Here is an 18,850-nt window from a genome sequence, read left to right on the forward strand (position 1 = left end):
AACTTTCCGTATTGCTTTTAAAGTCTTTTGTTTGTTTGTTCTGAGACGGAGTCTTGCTCTGTCGTCCAGGCTGGAGTGCAGTGGCGCTATCTCGGCTCACCGCAACCTCCGCCTCCTGGGTTCAAGCAATTCTCCTGCCTCAGCCTCCCGAGTAGCTGGGATTACAGGTGCCCGCCACCATGACCAGCTAATTTTTGTATTTTTAGTAGAGACGGGGTTTTACCATGTTGGTCCAGGCTGACCACGTGATCTGCCACCTCGGCCTCCCAACGTGCTGAGATCTCAGCGTGAGCCACCTCGCCCGGCCTTCCTTTTGAAGTCTTTTGATTGTCACTGTGGTTAAATGAGTAACTATTATTTAGCAGTGATCTCTGATTTGGTTGAAGAAAGTCATTCCAACTTTCTGACATCTTTAGATCGAAGGTTTTCCCAGGATCCAAATCCTAAATTAAGCCATCTGGCCTAAAATCAACTTTGAGATTCTTCCAGAAGGGCCTCCTGGAGTGCCTCAAAGTTTGTGTATCTCATCTTGTGGAGAGATTAAATGACCGGGCTTATTTGGTGAGTAACACGGGAAGCATTGCCAGACAGAAATGGTGTTTAACTTCCCGTAAGTAATGTCTGTGTAAGTGTGTCACTAAAACGTGGGCAATGGTCCGAAGTCCTCAAACTCTGGTGTGCCAAGATACATCCTTGACTGTGATCACCGTGTTGGGTGGTTGTATGCTGCGGAAATGCTTAAACCTCCTGTCAATCGGCAGCCGTCTTCAGATCTCGGCCTGGCTGTTCCGGGCTTTGTCACTCACGGTTATTCTTCATTTTTGAGTCATGGTCTCACTCTGTCGCCCAGGCTGGAGTACAGTGGCCCCAGCTTTGAGTGGTCCAATCTTTCTGGCCCAAACCAACATATATCTTGTACGTATTGATGGATGCCTTATGTCTCCCTGAAATGTATAAATCCAAGCTGTGACCCGACCACCTTGGGCTTATGTCCTCAGGATCTCCTAAGGGCTGTGTCACGGGCCATGGTCAGATTAAATCTCTTCAAATATTGTACGGAGTCTGACTCTCTGGGTTGACATCTGCAATAACTTGACCAAGTGTCCTTTGTGAACAAAGGTGGAAGGATTCACTTTTTCTCCCTATTTGATTCCCACAAAATTCAGAAACTATTCATGAATATTCTTATTTATATAACATCAGTCAAACATTAAAATTAAAATAAATCCCCGCCCTCTGTAAGCTGGATACAATTAGAAACAGTGATTATATTAGCAAGGTTTGGACTGAAATACCGTATTTTAGAAATGTGGGCTGGGCATGGTGGCTCACGCCCGTAATCGCAGCTTGGGAGACCGAGGGAGACGCTTGAGCCAAGGGTTTGACAGCAGACTCCGCAACATCGTTCTAAATCTGAGATTTCCTTTAGGATCCAGATGTGTGGAGACCACATTCTACAAGGTAAGTTCAGCCTCAGAGAGCCAGGCTCTCCAGAACAGATGAGTTTATTTGGGAAGACCAGAGGATCGCTGGGAGCGTGAGGACGGACCCCAGCTGTACACTGGGGGCCGCAGCCACGGGGACGCCTTTAAAGCAGAAGGCCGTGTTAGCGGCTTTGAAACAAGGTTGATAGGTCACAAGCTGATCGCAGGAGTTGGCAGTGGAGACGGCCGTGCTAGGGAAGCGTCTGCAGTTCACGGGGAATGCTACAGGCTCAGGACGTGCTCTCCATATGCCCTGCGTCTCATCTAAGTGCAGGAGTGTCTTGTGAGAAATCCTGTTGCGGGCATGTGTGTGAGGGCTTCCTTGTGACCTCCCCGACTCCATTTTGTTAGCATTTGACATAAGTGACTCCATTTTGGTTCCAGCAACTTTCACATAAGGAAACTGAGGCTCAGAGAAGTCAAGGGACTTGCCACAGACCCCAGTAACGCTGAGCAGTGGAGTGAGGCCGACCCCAGCTTTCCCAGTGGACGCAGCAGCTGCAGGTGAGTGCAGGGTGCAGTGTGAGCCAGGGAGTGGTGCAGAGACCGGTGTGAGATGTGGGAGGGTCCCTGGGGGAGGCGGTGCCGGTGCGGCTGGGATGGGGCAGAGGTGGACCTGTGCGTGCCTAGAGGAGAGAACTCCACGCTCTGAACCCTTCAGCGCTGCTGCCCCTAAGAAGGCAGGGCACTGTCCTTCCCGGGGTAAAGCTATCACAGGACTGGGCCTGGCCAACCGTGACTGAGAGAGCAAAGGGCTGGAATTGGGGAGGGTGGGGTGAGTGGGGACACTTGGCACGTTTTGCGGCCTCTTGGCCTCTCTCGAACGAATGGCGTCCCCCAGATAGAAGCAGGACCTTGTTTTCAATCCCGGCAGCCAGGATGCAGTCATGTGACAGCTCCACCAACCTCAGGCTGGGGGACCCCACGGTCTGGAGGAACAATGTGAGTTGAGGGGCACAGAGCCCCTCAGGGCTAGACTCAGGTTTCTCTGTGCGACCCGTTGGAGGCGGGCAGGGTGCTCACAGGAGGGTGCAGCTGTGGGAGCCCAGGGCCCAGCGGACCAGCTCCTGCATGCTGTGGGAATAGGGAGGGTAGCGGATGTTGTTGAGCTCCTCTAGGCCAGCGGGGCAGAGCAGGCAGGCGCGGTGGTGGGAGAAGGTGTCGAAGGTGAACTTGCCGTGGTACCGGCCCATCCCGCTGTGGCCTGTGTGGGCGCAGAGAGCGAGGGCCTGAGCCAGGTCACCCACGCAGCCTCAGCAGCAGCCCGCTGCCTAGCCAGGGGCACACAGCTGGCAGGGAGCTCAGAGAGAGCCAGGCCATTCACTGAGACATTTTACAGAGAGGGAAACTGAGGCCTTGAGAGGCCCAGGGCCCGGATCAAGGTTGAAGAGTGAGTGAAGGGACTTCCTGGGTCTGGGGTTCCAAACCCAAGCTTCGCTGGGGGTGGAAATGGGCAGGGACTCACCGACGCCCCCCAGGGGCAGGGACGGCAGAGTCATGTAGATGAAGCCGTCATTGCCTCCAAAGCTGCCACTGCTGGTCCGCTCCAACATCTGGTTCACAACCTGCCGCGGAGTGGGAGGGGGCAGTGGGCTCCAGGCATGGGAAGAGGGCTTGAGCCCCACCCATTCCACAGCAGAGGTGGAGGAGGCCCACCTCATCCTCGCCTGTCCCTCCACCCTCTGGCAAGCAATCATCTCTGCTCTACCCATCTTGTGGGGTCAGCACCCTCAGTGAGGGTCAGGGTGCTGCGAGTGTCGGGGTGCCATGGGGGTGATTACCACCATGGTGCAAAGACCAGGAAACCCTGCAGGACCGCAGGGAGCCAGTGGCCTTGAGTTGTGTCATGAGGTTAGGACGCTGCAGTAGGGGGTGCAGGCCCCACCTCGACCCGCTGGGTTCTGGCTGTCAGGTCTTGGCTCTGCCGGGTCCCTGACCTCCACTCAGGGCCTCTGCTGGCCCGTGCAGAACCTTGCACAGTCCAGATGCAGGCTGCTCCCTCCTGGACAGAGGGCGGGCCCACCACGTGCCTGGTGGGTTTGGACCATACCCCTTCTGCCAGGCATCCTCGCCGGATGCAGTGTTACCAGGTGGCCTAGATATAGTTACCCTTGAGGTATCTGCTGCCCCAAAGCCCTCCTGAGAAGGGCTGTGAAAGGAGACGGGCCAGTCTGTGTCCCTTTCAGCCCCTCCATTGCCGCCAGCCCGGCCGCGCCCCCACCTGGCTGCTGTTGGAGAAGGCGTACAGGGCCAGGGGCTTCTCCCTCCTGTTGATGAACTCGATGGCCTCGTCCATGCCCTGCACGTTCATGATGGGTAGGATGGGCCCGAAGATCTCCTCCTGCATCACCGGCTCCGTCTCCTGCACATCCACCAGCACCGTGGGGGCTGCCGGGCACCAGAGATGGCTCAGCCCCGGGGCCACAGTCAGGACAGCCCCCAGGGGTGGGGGTAGCAGTGGGGACATGGCCAAGAGCAATGGCTCCAGGCCAGGATCCCTGGGTCTGACTTCCCAGAGCTCCAGGATTTGGAGTGTCTAGGGAAGAAAGTCTCCCCACAGCCCCCAGAAGGGACCCTAGGGCTTCCCCAGCCTGCCCCGGGCCTGTGGGGCCCAGAGAATCCCCCCACCTTGGTCGCACAGTCAGGGGTGATGGGACCTCAGAACCTTGGAGTTCATTAGGCAACAGCGTCCAAGAATGTTGGAGCCACAGTGTCCTGTGAGCTGCTGAGCTGTTTGGCCCAGGAGACCGGGGGCTCAGGGTGGGGCCATCGGAGTTTGGAACCCAGGGACCGTGGGCTCAGAGAATCTGAGGTCGTGGCCCTTCAGGACAGCCGGTGATGAGATGGGAGTTCATCTGAGCATGGTGGGCCCTGAAGCCCGGGGTCTGAGCTCAGTACAGGACCAGAGTTTGGCCTCATGGGGCCACAGGCTCAGAAGCACAGAGACAGATTAGTGGCACCGGAGCTGTGGCTCCAGGTCAAGCTCTGGCAGTGGGGCCAGGTTTCAGGTGCGGGCCCAGATTCCTGGCCCAGCTTGGGCACTCCAGTGAGGAGGGGTCTCGGCCCACGTGGGCTGTGGCGGGGACAGCGGGACTCACCGATGTAGCGATCGCACTCGTCGCTCTGGCCCCCGATGGCCACGCGGCCACAGCCCAGCAGTGCCCGCAGCCGCTGGAACTGTTTCTGGTTGATGATGCGGCCCAGATTTGGGGAGCTCTGGGGGTCGTTGCCATAGAAACGGGTGATGGCGCTCTGCAGGGCGGGCAGCAGCCTCTCCTGCATCTCAGGGCTACACAGGAGGTAGTCAGGGGCCACGCAGGTCTGGCCGGCGTTGAAGTAGCGGAACCAGGCCACGCGGTTGGCCACGATCTGGGGGTCGCAGTCGTCGTCCACATAGCAGGGGTTCTTGCCCCCTAGCTCCAGGGTGACGGGCGTCAGGTGCTTGGCTGCAGCCGTCATGACAATCTTGCCCACGCGAGGGCTCCCTGGGAGTGGAAGGAAACCAGAGTGGCCATTCAGTGACCTGGACCAGGCTGGGGCCCGCTCCTCCCTGGAGAGGTGGTAGAGTCAGTGGCCTTGCCCACTGTCGACTCTTGCCCACTGTCTTCATAGAAAACCTTCATGGTTTTCTATGTGCCCCCTCGGCTGGCCCCAGCCCCCTCCCTCCACAGCCCTCCCGCCCTCTCCCCTGCTGTTCCCTCTGCATGCTCTGGGACCCTGGCCTGGCCCCCTCACCCGTGAAGAAGATGTAGTCGAACTTGTGCTTCAGCAGCTGCCCCGTCTCCTCAGGCCCGCCCAGCACCACGGCAAAGCAACTCTGCAAGGTGGGACGGGCTGCTCAGGGGCAGGCTCTGGGGCCAGCAGGGCATCCTCAGCCCGCAGCGGGGAGGTGTGGGGGCGCCGGGAGCTGCCGGGACAGGGCCACCCTCACCTGGTCCAGGTACCGTGGCAGCACCTCAGCCAAGACCTTCTCTGTGCCCTGACTGATTTCTGATGGTTTCAGCACCACGCAGTTCCCTGCACGGGCAGATGGGGCCGTCACTGGGGGAGCCAGGGTCCCCGCACCCACCCAGGGTCTGGGCTGGGAGGGCACATGAGGCCGAGGGTGTTGCATAGGCAGGATTCTGGGGGCCTCTTTGGGAAGGGCTGCTGGGCAGGGAGGGTATGGAATTCAGAATCCCTCCTCACCTGCGGCGAGGGCGCCCACCAGGGGCACCAGGGTGAGGTTAATGGGGTAGTTCCAGGGTGCGATGATGAGGACCAGGCCAAAGGGCTCCTTCCGGACGAAGGCTGAGTCCAGCTTTGTGAACTGGGGCACAGGGCAGACATGAGAGCCTGCCAAGGGCCACCCCAAACCCACCCACCTCACACTTGTGGCCTCAGCTCCCTGTTCAGTGGAGTCCCAGGAGAGACGAGAAAGTCAGTGACTTGCCCGGGCTCAGGGGCAGGATGCAGCCTGGGTCAGAGCTGCCCAGTGCTCTGCCCTGCCCTCCCGCTGTGGCCAGCATGGCTCACCAAGTTTGTGGACGCTGGCGTGTCCTTCATCCAGGCCTGCAGGTTCTTGAGAGCGAGGTTGATCTCATTCTGGCAAATGATGAGCTCAGATATGTCTGAATCGAAGGCTGACTGTGGTGGAGGTGGAATGCCGAGTGGTCAGGCCCAGAGCTGGCCCAGGAGGGGTCTAGGACCTGAGGAGGGCACACGCAGGCACCACCCCCACCAGATACATGGAGACAGCTCCTATGGGAGGCGCTGCAGTCCCCTGGGAACTGCACATGGCTGCAATTCTGATCTGGAACTTTCTGGCTGTGTGGCCTTGGCAAGCAAGTGACTTTAACCCCTGAGTGCCTCAGTTTCCTCATTTGCAACATGGTGCCAGCCATTGAGCCTGCATCGCAGAGTGGCCGTGAGTGTTATGAGTGAAGGTCAGGTGACTGTCACAGGGAGGGGTCTGTTGAACAGAATAAAACTAGGGACAGAGCCAGTCACTGGGGGCACGGACGCTCCTGAAGGACCGGGATGATGCTCCAGCCCCTGCCTGCACCCACCCTCCACGGCCCACCTTGTGCAGGTCCTGGGCCAGCGCGTCGTGCAGAAGCTGCTTGTTTTCTTGAAGGAAGCGGCCGAGAGCCTGGAGTTGCTCAGCCCGGAACGCGGCCGGCCGAGTGCACCCCGAGTGGAAGGCCTCCCTCAGTCGCCGCAGCGTGTCCTCAAAGGGGTCCGTCCTGCCGGAGGGTGCAGCATGAACTGCGTAGCCAGGGCTGCCCATCCTTCAAGGGCACCCTCCAGCCACCCCAGCGTCTGCATACCCTTGTCCCAGCTGCACCCATGGGAGTTCACAGGCACCCCCCACCTCACACACACACAGAATGACCCCACAGGCACCCCCCACCTGACAGACACACAGAATGACCCCACGGGGGCTGGGGCTGCCTGCACCCCCTCCGCTCACCTGCCTCCCAGGCGCACCCATGAGGGAGGGCCCTGGGCTTGACATCCCCCACTCCAAGGAGGGATTTCCCGTCTCGGTGCACTGGAAGTCCAGCATACTCCATACCTCGGGTGACCCCTTTGCCCGCCATCCCAGCTCTTCCCTGCTCTTCCCCTCCTTGTACACACATACCCACCCACATTGGCATCTGGCCACCCCTTCACCCAGACCACCCAGATGGAACAGGGTCTCCCCTGGATCTTCCTCCCTTCTGGGACTAAACGAGGAACTCAGAGGGGTCTTTGCATCAGAAATCACAGAGCTTTGGGGTGGCAGATGGGGAAACTGAAGCCATAGGCATGCCCTAGCACTGAGGAGGGTTTGGCACCTGCTCTGGGGAGGGGGGTGGCACTCAGCTGGTCCTGGAAGGAAGCAGAAGTGGAGGAGAGAGCTCCGGGACTGGCATCCATGGGCACAAGTGGCAGGTGGGGGTGGGTTGGCAGAGAGGAGACTGCCCCAGGGCATGAACCTCTCTGGGCTTTAGCCAGAGGGCCCAGGGGAAGCCCAGCGGGATCTGGAGAGGAGAGATCAGGACAGGGTCGGGGAGGTCCCAGGGGACACTCAGGAGGATTGCCAGGCCCCGGCAAGGGCTCTGAGCACCCCAACCCAGGGACTGAAGAATGCCTTGCAAATCCTGTGTCTGTGTATCCGTGTGTCTGCCTGTCTTTGTGTCTTTGTATATCTTTGTGTGTCTATGTGTGTGTCTCTGTGCGTATAGGTGTCTGTCTTTGTGTGTATGGGTGTCTGTGTGTGTGTATGGGTGTCAGGGTGTTTTTGTGCCTGTGTATATGGCTATCTGTGTGTCTTTGTATGGGTGTCTATGTCTTCATGTATATGGGGGTGTGTGTCTTTGTGTGTAAAAGTGTCTGGGTGTCTGAATGTCTGTATGTATGGGTGTCTTGTGTGTCTTTGTGTGTATGGGTGTTGGTGTGTCTATGTGTACATATAGGTATCTATGTATCTGTGTGTGTCTGTGTGCATGAGTGTGTGTCTGGGTATCTGTATGTGTGTATGGGTGTCTGTGTGTCTGTGTGTGTATATGGGTGTCTGTGTGTCTGTGGGTGTCTGTGTGTCTGTGTATATGAGGGTGCCTGTGTGTCTGTGTGTGTGTGTGTATGGGTGTCTGTGTGTGTGTATGGGTATCTGTGTGGCTGTGTGTGTATGGGTGTCTGTGTGTGTGTATGGGTATCTCTGTGGCTGTGTGTATGGGTGTCTGTGCATCTGTGGGTGTCCGTGTGTGTGTATGGGTGTCTGTGTGTCTGTGGGTGTCTCTGTGTCTATGTGTGTATGGGTGTCTGTGTGTGTATAGATGTCTGTTTGTCTGTGTGTCCGTGTCTGTGTGTATATGGGTGTCTGTGTGTCTATGTGTGTATAGGTGTCTGTGTGTGTATATGGGTGTTCATCTGTGGGTATCTGTGTGTCTATGTGTGTATAGGTGTCTGTGAGTGTGTGTATGGGTGTCTGTGTGTCTGTGAGTGTCTGTGTGTCTGTGTGTATGGATGTCTGTGTGTCTGTGTGTATAGGTGTCTGTGTGTCTGTGTCTGTATGTCTGTTTCTGTGTGGGTGGGTGTGTCTGTGTGTGTCTGTGTGTCTGTATGTGTAGATGGGTGTCTGTGTGTCTGTGGGTGTGTGTGTGCCTGTGTGTGCATGGGTGTCTGTGTGTGTATGAATGTCTGTCTGTGTCTGTGAGTGTATGGGTGTCTGTGGGTGTCTGTGTGTGTCTGTGTGTGCATGGGTTTCTGTGTGTGTATGGATGTCTGTGTCTATGGTATCTGTGCATCTGTGGGTGTCTGTGTGTGTGTGTCTGGATGTCTGTGAGTGTCCATGTGTGTCTGTATATGGGTGTCTGTGAGTGTCTGTGTGCCTGTGCGTGTATATGGGTGTCTGTGTGTTTATGGATGTCTGTGTGTCTGTGTGTATATGGGTGTCTGTGTGTCTGTGAGTGTCTGTGTGTCTCTGTGTGTATGGGTGTCTGTGGCTGTGTGTGTATGGGTGTCTGTGTGTATATGGTGTCTGTGCATCTGTGGGTGTCTGTGTGGCTGTGTGTATGGGTGTCTGTGGCTGTGTGTCTGTGTCTGTATGGGTGTCTGTGTGTGTGAGTGTCTGTGTGTGTGTTTCTGTGTGTGTATGAATGTGTGTCTGTGGGTGTCTGTGTGTCTGTGGCTGTGTGGGTGTGTGTGTGTGCATGTATGGGTGTCTGTGTTTGGATGTGTGTCTGTGTGTATACAGGTGTCTGTGTGTCTTTGGGTGTCTGTGTGTCTGTGTATGGGTGTCTGTGGCTGTGTGTCTGTGTGTGTATGAGTGTCTGTGTGTGTCTGCGTATCTGAGTGTGTATGGATGTCTGTGTGTCTGTGGGTGTCTGTGTGTCTGTGTGTGTATGGGTGTCTGTGTCTGTGTGTTTGTGTGTGTATGGGTGTCTATGTGTATGAGTGTGTGTGTGTATCTGTGTGTGTATGGATGTCTGTGTGTCTGTGGGTGTCTGTGTATGAGTGTCTGTGTGTCTGTGACTGTGTGGGTGTCTGTGTGTCTGTGTGTGTATGCGTGTCTGTGTGTATATGGGTGTCTGTGTGTCTGTGCGTATGTGGGTGCCAGTGCATCTGTGGGTGTCTGTGTGTCTGTGTGTGTATGGCTGTCTGTGGCTGTGTGTCTGTGTGTGTATGGGTGTCTATGTGTATGAGTGTCTGTGTGTGTGTATCTGTGTGTGTATAGATGTCTGTGTGTCTGTGGGTGTCTGTGTATGAGTGTCTGTGTGTCTGTGGCTGTGTGGGTGTCTGTGTATCTGTGTGTGTATGGATGTCTGTGTGTCTGTGTGTATATGAGTGTCTGTGTGTCTGTGCGTGTGTGGGACCCTGTGCATCTGTGGGTGTCTGTGTGTCTGTGTGTGTATGGCTGTCTGTGGCTGTGTGTCTGTGTGTGTATGGGTGTCTATGTGTATGAGTGTCTGTGTGTGTGTATCTGTGTGTGTATAGATGTCTGTGTGTCTGTGGGTGTCTGTGTATGAGTGTCTGTGTGTCTGTGGCTGTGTGGGTGTCTGTGTATCTGTGTGTGTATGGATGTCTGTGTGTGTGTATATGGGTGTCTGTGTGTCTGTGCGTGTGTGGGTTCCTGAGCATCTGTGGGTGTCTGTGTGTCTGTGTGTGTATGGGTGTCCGTGTGTATGGGTGTCTGTGGATCTGTGGGTGTCTGTGTGTTTGTGTGTCTGTGTGTGTGTTTGGGTGTCTGTGTGTCTGTGTGTGTATGCGTGTCTGTGTGTGTGTGTGTGTGTGCCTGTATGTCTCTATGTGTATGGGTGTCTGTGTGTCTGTGGGTGTCTGTGGCTGTGTGCCCGTGGGTGTCTGTGTGTGTGTCTGTGGGTGTCTGTGTGTCTGTGTGTGTGTGTAGGTGTCTCTGGATGTTTGTGTGTCTGTGTGTGAATGTCTGTGTGTGTGTCTGTGTGTTTGTGTGGACGTGGATGTGTCTGTGTGTGTATCTGTGTGTCTGTGTGTGTGTGTGTCTGTGTGTGTGTCTGTCTGTATGTGTGTGTATGTATGTCTGTGTCTATGCGTGTCATGTGTGTATCTGGGTGTGGATCTGTGCTACCTCAGCCTCGGCAGCAGGTCACAGGGCTATGCCCAGGGCTGCTGCCTCAGACCCGCATTGGTGAGGCAGGGGCGGCGAGTGGCAAGCTGAGCCTTAGCATCCGAGGTGGGTGCCCTGGAGGCTGGTGGCCTCATCTGCACTTGCACTGCTTCAATCCCCAATACACATCCAGATCCCAGCCCTGGTGCCCCTGGTCATCTGTCCATAAATCTGCCTTCTCCCTTAGCCTGGGAGCTCCTCAAAGGGAGGACGGGGTCTGTCCCCATCCCTGGGGCTTCTGGGGAACAGGATTCTTCAGCACTCCGGAGTGCTTCCCAGGAGCCTGCCACAGGGGAAAGTGAGGCTCAGAAGACACCAGCGCCCACCTCCCTCTCCCGAGCAAGCCCCTGCTCATGGCCCCATCACCCTGCAGCGCTAGCCCCTTAGTGGGCTCACCCCCAAACCCACATGCCATGGCCAAACATCCCTTTCCCTCCATGCCTCTGGTCTCCACCAATGTACCCCACCAGGTAAAACCTGCACTTTACCTGGAGCCCCCAGCTGGCCCTCGCCCTGTGGCCCCACGTACCCCAGTGTGGACTCTGCTCCCGGGCCCTTCACCGCACTTCCACCCTCTTCCTTGGACATGCTGCCTCCCGACGTGCCGGCTCTGCTCCCACCTCCTGTCCTCAGCCCTCCTCGGCTGACTGCGAACCTCCCAGAGCCTGGTGCCCATGCCTGGCAATGGGCTGATGCTCAGGATTACCCAACAGGCGTGGGGCAGGGCTGCACCTCCTAATTCCCACACCTACACTTTTCTCACTGCCAGGACCTACAACGGCTCTGTATCTGCCCTGCTCATCCAGGGCCCTGCCCCCGGGAGCCACACTGCACAGCTGGCTCGGGAACAGGTTGCTCAACTCCAGGTTGCCTGAAACTTTGCTGTGTTTTTACTGGAATGGGCTAGCAGGGAATTACCTCATCAGGAAAAACGTCCCCCAGGAGAAAGTCACAGGATGAAAATATCAGCAGGACCCTGGTGGCAAATGCTGCCTCCTCCAGGAAGCCCTCAGAGCCCCCAGCCACAGTGGTCCCATGCCCCCCATGGCCCCACCAAGGGTCTCTATGCTAAATCTTCATCTCCCTCCTCTCCTCCTCCCCACTCTTCTGGGTGCGCAGGTCAAGATGAGCAACTGTGGCTCTATTTCCACACTAAACGTGCCCAGCTGGCATACTCAGGGCAGAGGAAGGGGCGGAGACCTTTGCTGAGAGACCCTCGATGGGTGGCAGCACCTGGAGCTCTAGGAAGGGGCACTGTTTATTGGTTTGTTTATTTATTTACTTTGTAACCCCGCGTGAGTTACTTAACCTCTCTGAGGCTTTTGGAAGTAACAGTAACACCTAATTGTCATGGTTCTTCAGAGGGTCACAGTGGGAGACGTGAGAATGGAAAAGGAAGATCACAACTCCTGGCACAGAATCAGTGCCCCTCAGTGTTGCCTGCTACTGTTTCCACAAGTATTTGCTGAGCACCTTCCAGGTTCCAGGGAGCAGAATGAGCTCAGGCCCTGCCATGGTCTTTCATGGATGGCCTGATCCTGTCCCCACCCCACCTTCCCCCGAGCTGGGACCAAGGACACACCCCGCTGAGGTCTGTAGAGAGTCTCTTGGCAGAGGGTGCAGGCCCTGATAGGCAGGAGGAACGTCTGAGATAACCCTTGATTGTGACTGAAGCCAGCCTGGCAGGGGCCACAGCCCGCTACCAAGCCCTGGACCTGGAGTCTTCAGTAGCTAAAGATGTGAATACCAATGTGACACTAGGAAGGGACCTCCGGGGTGAGTCAAGGGGATACGGGGCAAGTCTAGGGCCCGTCTAAGAGCAGCAGATGGGTTCTGGCCACGAGGGAGGCCCACTGCCTCCAAACCACTGAACTGTACGCTGTAAATGGGTGAGTTGTATAGGATATGAATTCTGTCCCAATTAGGTGTTTGGTTTGATTTTGTTAAACTGAGCTGACAAGAAGCCTGCATAGACTGTAAATAAATTAAAATATGCTCAACTGAATGGCAATTGTAAAAACGTAAAGGAGGCCAGGTGCGGTGGCTTTAGCGTGTAATCCCAGGACTTTGGGAGGCCGACGCTGGCAGATCACTTGAGATCACTTGAGGTCAGGAGTTTGAGACCAGCTTGGCTGACATGAGGAAACTGTCTCTACTAAAATAAAACCAAAAATTAGCCGGGTGTGTTGGCACATGCCTGTAATCCCAACTACTGGGGAGGCTGAGGCAGGAGAATGACTTGAACCTGGGAGGCAGAGGTCATAGTGAGTTGAGATCACACCATTGCACTCCAGGCTGGACGATGAAGTGAGACTCTATCTCGAAAAAAAACAATAATAAATAAAATAAATTCTAAAATTGTAGGAGGAGCCACCCAAATTGACTGTTATTGCTTAACATCTGCAAGTTGGCTGAACATGGCTGGGTTAAGACTCTCTAGCCCTAAACATGGACAGGATGGTGCTGCCCCTATTTGTAAGAAGGTAACCCCTCAAAATGAAACTTCAGGGCACCAAAGGCCACAAGACTGCACCAGACCCATTCAACAGCGGCCCCGTGTGGCAGCAAGCAGAGCAGCAGCCAGTTGGTTCTTGTCAGCCACGCAAGGGACGGGTGTGGAAGCAGGATTGCCCGATCCTGGAACCTTCAGGAAGGGAAGGCCCAGAGAGAGATACTTGGATGACCTGCCAACAGGCATCCAAGAGGGGAGACGGAAGGAGGGCAGGGCAGGGCAAGACCGGAACATCCTTTGATTAGTCCCTTTTCCCCGGGCTGAGGTCCCCTGGGTTCCAGTCTCCGGGGTCTGCCACCTGCCAGCACTGCAGGCCCCGGGAACCCCCTCCCCTGCCCTGCCAGAGGACAGAGGGAGACCTGGCCAAGGAGGGTGGTGCCCTGTGCTTCCTCCATGCCACGCCCCCCACCTGCTTCCCCTCCCACCTATGCCTGGGCCCCTAACCTGCCTCTCTCGCCCCCCAGCTGCAGTACCCCGAGCTGTCCTGCCAGGTCTTCCTGTACCAGCGGTCCGGGGAGGAGAGCTACAGTCTGGACTCTGTGGCCAAAAATGGACTGGGTAAGCCGGGGCCTCCTGAGAAGTGGGCGGGACCAGGAGGGCTGGGGGTGGGGCCATGCACCAGGGGGCGGGCCTCTGCAAGGAGTTCATGGGTCCTATTCCTTGCTTCCTGGTCTCCAGCTCTGGAGCTGGGCCCCCAGCCACAGGGTGTGCTGCGGGCTGACATTTTCTCGAGGATGAGGGCCCTGGTGGCCACAGTTCTGGACTTCATTGAACTCTTCCACGAGGGTGAGACCCCGGGGACTTGTGGGAAACAGCTTTCAGGAAGAGAAGGCCTGGCTCAGGAGCAGCAGATCCAGGCCCACATGCAGGCTGGGATCCAGCCCTGAGGTCCCCCCACGGCCCACTCTGTCCCCTATCCTGGAGGGAGGGTTTGGCTCACACACCCAGCCTCCCACACAGGCACAGCCTTTCCCACCTTTGAGATGGAAGCCTATAGACCTGTAGGCATCATGGACTTCCCTGACACTGAGGCTGGGAACCTGGCAGGCACCGTGCATCCTCAGCTTCAGGTGTGTGTGTGTTTGTGGGGCGGTGATTGCTGTGGCCACAGCCTTAGGGAAGAGGGTTGTCAAGGAAAACTGAGCCCCAGAGGGTGCAGCCAAGCCTCCCACGAGCTCACCAGAACCTCAGGTTCAGGAGCAGGATGGGAGGCTGGGCTCCACGGTCCCACTCCCCTGGCCCTGCTGCCTTCCCTGGAACCCCACACTTTCCTAGCACGAGAGGCCACATAGCTCCTGTGGAGAGCATGAGGGAGACAGCCCTACCTTGGCTGTAAAAGGCAGAAGGAGGGGCTGTGGAGCAGGCATGACCCAATTCACCTGCTTGGAGGTGCAAATACAGAACTGTCTTCTGATTTTGAATTGATTCCCTGAGCATCCCTGCCCTCCTTCCCTCTCCCCTCTGGGGCAGTATGCTCGGCCGAGGCCACCTGCAGATGGCGGCACAGGTGCAAGGCAAAGACGTCGTGGGAGGACTCTGCGATGAAGCAGGTGCCCATGTTGGCCGTGCTGGTGTGCAGGTCAAGGACAAAGTCAAAGGCCTGGCCCGAGGCCTTGGGTCCCAGCAGCTGGTTCAGCTCTCGGGCTCTCGTCACCTCGTATGGGTCATCCGGGGTAGGCCTGGAACTGCGGGAAACGGGAATGGGGGACGCCCACCCCACAGTCTCAGTCAGTCTTCAGTGGTTTAAGTGGGGAGGGGCAAGGGCCCCGCAGGAGCCACTCTGAGCAACTCAAGGCTTGTCCCTCTGCCGTTGTGGCTGTGCTCGCCCCTGCTCATGGCCCTCTTGGCTCTGCACTTCCCGGTCATGTCCAAGCCCTCAGTCTGGCCTGCCCTCCCGCCTGCCTACCCACTCACCTGCCTCTCATGCCCTCACTCCAGCCACATTGCCTAAGCAGCATGCTGGTCTCACCCCCAGGCCTGTGTTAGTGCTGGGCCCTCCACTGGAAACTCCCTCTTACTTTCTCTTCCCCTGGCTAGTTTTACTCAGCCTTTGGGGCTTGGCTGAGATACCACTGCCTCCAGTAAGCCTTCCCTGACTGCTCTCGGCCAGGTTAGCTGCTTTGTGTAGCCCCCGGGCCTGCCTTTAGCCTCCTGGGTTATGGTTGCCCAGTTCTTCCTGTGTCCCCATTAAGCAGGAAGCCAATACCTTGGTCCTATTCCCCCTTCTCTCCCCTGAGCTGGCCAGAGCCTGGTCTGGAGATGGGGCTCAGTGACTATTCTTTGGAAGGAGGCACGAACAGTGGTCAGGGCACATGACAAGTAAACATGGCCTGTGGGGTGAATCTGAAGGAAGCACTGGGTCTGGGATTCCCAGAGGAGGTCCTGACACAACTTGCAGTCAGGAAGGGCTTCTTGGAAGAGGTGACATCAATCTGGGTTTCTCTACATATTCAGTTTGTCCCCATGGAGGAATGGGTCACACAGGTAGAGGGGAAGCAGGAGTGAAGCCAGGGAGGGCCCTGCTGGTGGCTGGAGGGGCGGTGTGCGGTGGGGACTCGCTGCCCAACTGCCTGTGCCAACCTGGTGGCAAGAGAACTCACTTGAGGAAGGTGCTGGTGAAGGTGCGGTTGAGGTCGCGGTCCACGTAGCGGCGGCAGGCCGTGGTGGCTGCGGGGTTGGCCAGTACCGGCACTGCGGAGAAGCTGGGTCTCTGCAGCTCTGCCGGGGCCAGCAGCCAGTGCCGCACCAGGTAGACGCCGGACATCTCATTGCCGTGTTTGCCCCCGGCCACCGCCACGTGGCGCAGGGGCTCCTGGGGCACGGGCAGTGAGCACATGCTGGCATGGGGCGGCACCTAGGGGTGGGCATACTCAGGAGACCGCGGCCCCAAGGCAGAGCCCCAGGCTCAGAGTGGGGATGGCGGTGGGAGGGCTGAGGAGTCCCAACCTCACAGGGCAGCCGCCTACCTGGAGGTGTGGCCGGCTGGGGGTGTCTCAGCTCTGTCCCACCTGCACCCCGGTGGCCCTTTCTCTGATGAGACAATTCTCCTGCTCCTTTGGAGAGAACAAATTTCTTTTTCCTAAACTGAGAAGCGGGGCCCAGTTATTCAGGTAGACGGGTTCACCGAGGCACACTCCCTACAGGGAAAGGGTTCTGCCCCTTTTTATAGTCAGGGAAACTGAGGCTCAGTGTGGGGAGTGGAAAGAAGCGTCACCAGAGTTCGCAGTCGTGTGTCTGGGTTCTAGGCAACTGCTGCCCTTCCTGCCTCTCCCGTATGCTCCTCTGAGCTGGTGTGGGGGTCTTAGGGCAGGGGGCACTTACCTGCTGATGTGCAGCTGGGCTTCCCTGGGTACCCTGGCTGGTGTCTAACTGGCAGACAGGCTGGTATTTCTGGGCCTGAAGATCCACAGACGGGAAGTGTTTGTGTCAAGTCGGCAGAGAGCAGGGGGCGGATGGGACGGGCTGAGGTCCACGCAGCCAAAGGTTGGAGTGCCAGGGTCAGCTCCACAGGCACTGCCCCACCCTCCCCTCTCCGCTGCTTGGGCTGCCACGGCCCATTGAGCCCAGGCCCTGCTGGCAAGTTCCTGCCCCTGCCCTTTGCTCCTCTAACACTACTAAGAGGGGCACCTGGGTGGCCACCAGGGTGACAAGTTGTCCCTCCTTCACCACCTCGGCCCCCAGAGGGCTCTGATCACTCGTGAGTGGTTCTTACCCACAGGTGCCATGTGGAGCCCCAGTTTTACAGCTCTTTGTTGCTTTAAGCAAAATTTCAAAATGTCAGATTCGATAACCCAGTCATTTTCCAGGACAGCATAACTCAGAGGACTCAGTTTGCTCTGTTTTAGAAACGACCCTCAGGCTCATTTTATAGATGTGAAAATTGAGGTTCAGATGGATGCCCACAGGCACACAGAGCCGCCCTAGAGACATGCAGGCCGGGCCACACAGAGCCGTAGTGGCAGGCTGCTGGTGGCACTCAGGGCCCTGGAGGTGGGTTGCAGGTGGCACTCAGGGCATCCAACCTGGCTCCACCCATCCAGCTACCTCTCAAGAGCAAGGAGGGGAAGGATGAAGGTGAGGTCCCCTGCACTCAGCCCCAGGGCTTGTCCCTCCCACCAGGCTCAGCTGTCTGCTGGGAGAAGCTGAGGCCAGTCCAGAGGTCACTGGGGCGTGAGGCAAGCCGCTTCGCCAGGGCCTGCTGTATGCCAGGCACTGGGACCCTCAACTGGAGCCTCCCCCAGGCATCAGTCCCAGGCCTTCTTCACCGCCACACGGGGTCTCCCCAGGACAGCCCAGCCCTGCTGCAGATGCCAGGCTCACCAGCCTGGGGGGGCTCTGGGTGGCTAGGACCCTCTAGGCTAACCCCTCTCGGAAGCTGCCCAGATCACACTCAACTCTGTGTGGCCTGGGCTCTCCTGCACCCACACTCAGGGCTCTGCAAGCTCAGAGCACGGGGATTGTGGGGCAGGGGACTTGTCGTCCTGGCTCCCATCAGGGCAGCTGGGTCCTTGGCGAGGTGCCAAGAGGGGCAGATGGAGCGTGAGGCTGAGCACCCAGCAGGCCAGGGCTACCTAAGAGCCCCTCCAGAGGCCACCACTCCTGGCATCTGGAGCCTCAGCAAAAGGAGGGCAGAGACTGCCATTAGGGGGCCATGCCATGCCATCCACTCCGGCCCAGCCCTGGGGGCAGCTGTCACTGACTCCGTTTTCCAGGTGTGGACTGAAGAAGCTCTGGGGCTTGAGCAACTTGACTGAGTCCCTGGCAGGTGGCAGGAGAGGGAGTCAGCAGAGGAGCCTGCTGGCCTGGGTCTGGTCCCTCGTTGCTTGGGGTAGGGGGCTCATGGCACCCCCCACGCTGCTTTATGAGTCCCAGGCCATGGTCTTTCTTGGTAGTCCCCCTTCACCCCCCGCAAAGGCTGCGATCCTGCCAACTTGGTGTGGGGCCTCTCAGGAAGGAAGGGCCTGCTCAGCAGACCTAGCTATTATGGGGGCTACTGGGGGCCAGGGTGCTTCCTGCCAAGAGGTGCTGGTCCCCCAACTCCAGGGAGGACAGGAGGAGGGGTGCTGGAAGGTTTCACTTCCCTTAGCCGGGTTTCAGCTTCTGCTTTTCAGTGTGTATTTATGGAACAGCACGGGGTCCAAGAGCCCCTGCAGGAGCCCTCAGAAACAGCAGCCCCAGTCCCGACAGTGTGTGTGCACGTGCGTGCACGTGCGTGCATGTGTGCGCACCTGTGTGTGCATGCATATGCATGAGAGCATCGTGTACCTGTGTGTGCGTGTGAGCATGTGTGCACGTGTGTGAGAGCGCAGGTGTGTAAGTGTGTGAGCATGCATGTGTGTGCATTCTGTGCACACTTGTGACCTGGCTCCGACCCTGCCTCCGTGACAGGCTGTGTGACCTGGAGAGATCCAGTGCCCTCTCTGGGCCTTGGCTCCTCCCTGTGAAATTCCCGGCCAAGGGCAGTTGAAAGGAATGAGGAACGAAGGGCAGGCGTAAGCTTGACAATGGGCAAATGCAGACCCCAGCACGAGTGAGGGCAGAGGATGGTGGCATCATGAACGCAATCACTGGGGCCAGTTTCCTCACTGCAGCTGGGGAAACTGAGACCCAGAGAGGGGTCAGAGCTGTGGCGTTCCGCCGCGGCAGCGTCACCTCATTGCTGGCTGCAGTCGGAGCACACCTCATGACCTGATGCTTTTCTTTCCTGTTCTTTTCTTTCTTTTCTCTTTTTTTGAGATGGAGTCT

The 18,850-nt window shown here is 57.4% G+C and overlaps 2 protein-coding genes and 1 long non-coding RNA gene across 5 annotated transcripts; 1 reads left to right on the forward strand and 2 right to left on the reverse strand.

Annotated features, from left to right (window-relative positions):
* Positions 1 to 1,172: 1,172 nt before the first annotated feature.
* Positions 1,173 to 11,244, reverse strand: LOC118142865 (aldehyde dehydrogenase family 3 member B2). 2 transcript variants are annotated; one of them, XM_035263516.3, is made up of 10 exons: positions 11,123 to 11,244; positions 6,547 to 6,709; positions 6,000 to 6,110; positions 5,673 to 5,793; positions 5,416 to 5,501; positions 5,220 to 5,301; positions 4,583 to 4,969; positions 3,706 to 3,872; positions 2,950 to 3,049; positions 1,173 to 2,688 (listed from the first exon to the last, which is right to left on the reverse strand). In XM_035263516.3, the coding sequence occupies exons 1-10, from the start codon at positions 11,179 to 11,181 to the stop codon at positions 2,504 to 2,506; spliced, it is 1,461 nt and encodes a 486-aa protein (XP_035119407.3). In that variant the 5' UTR covers positions 11,182 to 11,244; the 3' UTR covers positions 1,173 to 2,503. The 2 variants fall into 2 exon arrangements, with proteins under 2 accessions (XP_035119407.3, XP_078197703.1); XM_078341577.1 differs by lacking the exon at positions 11,123 to 11,244 and adding an exon at positions 7,304 to 7,580.
* On the forward strand, positions 1,867 to 13,904 carry LOC144578194 (uncharacterized). The gene is made up of 3 exons (XR_013523538.1): positions 1,867 to 1,988; positions 13,570 to 13,663; positions 13,784 to 13,904. It is a non-coding gene; the product is annotated as an uncharacterized LOC144578194 (long non-coding RNA).
* Positions 11,851 to 16,503, reverse strand: LOC144578192 (N-acyl-aromatic-L-amino acid amidohydrolase (carboxylate-forming)-like). Of its 2 annotated transcripts, none has more exons than XM_078341589.1 (4): positions 16,427 to 16,503; positions 16,072 to 16,158; positions 15,706 to 15,959; positions 11,851 to 14,790 (listed from the first exon to the last, which is right to left on the reverse strand). In XM_078341589.1, the coding sequence occupies exons 3-4, from the start codon at positions 15,939 to 15,941 to the stop codon at positions 14,481 to 14,483; spliced, it is 546 nt and encodes a 181-aa protein (XP_078197715.1). In that variant the 5' UTR covers positions 15,942 to 15,959; positions 16,072 to 16,158; positions 16,427 to 16,503; the 3' UTR covers positions 11,851 to 14,480. The 2 variants fall into 2 exon arrangements, with proteins under 2 accessions (XP_078197715.1, XP_078197716.1); XM_078341590.1 differs by having other exon boundaries at positions 16,072 to 16,189.
* Between the last annotated feature and the right edge of the window lie 2,347 nt (positions 16,504 to 18,850).

This window comes from Callithrix jacchus, chromosome 10, assembly GCF_049354715.1.
Source record: "Callithrix jacchus isolate 240 chromosome 10, calJac240_pri, whole genome shotgun sequence".
Lineage (NCBI taxonomy): Eukaryota > Metazoa > Chordata > Mammalia > Primates > Cebidae > Callithrix > Callithrix jacchus.

Bases quoted from the DNA above. Each gene is read 5' to 3' on its own strand.
- LOC144578192 (XM_078341589.1), bottom strand. From the start codon at position 15,941: ATGTGCTCACTGCCCGTGCCCCAGGAGCCCCTGCGCCACGTGGCGGTG. The intron at 14,791-15,705 runs GTGAGTTCTCTT...CGTTTCCCGCAG, and splicing joins TTCACCAGCACCTTCCTCAA to TTCCAGGCCTACCCCGGATG.
- LOC118142865 (XM_078341577.1), bottom strand. From the start codon at position 7,440: ATGCCCTGGGGCAGTCTCCTCTCTGCCAACCCACCCCCACCTGCCACT. The intron at 5,502-5,672 runs GTGAGGAGGGAT...CTGCCCGTGCAG, and splicing joins GGTGGGCGCCCTCGCCGCAG to GGAACTGCGTGGTGCTGAAA. The intron at 2,689-2,949 runs GTGAGTCCCTGC...GCGCCCACACAG, and splicing joins CCTGCCCCTGGGGGGCGTCG to GCCACAGCGGGATGGGCCGG.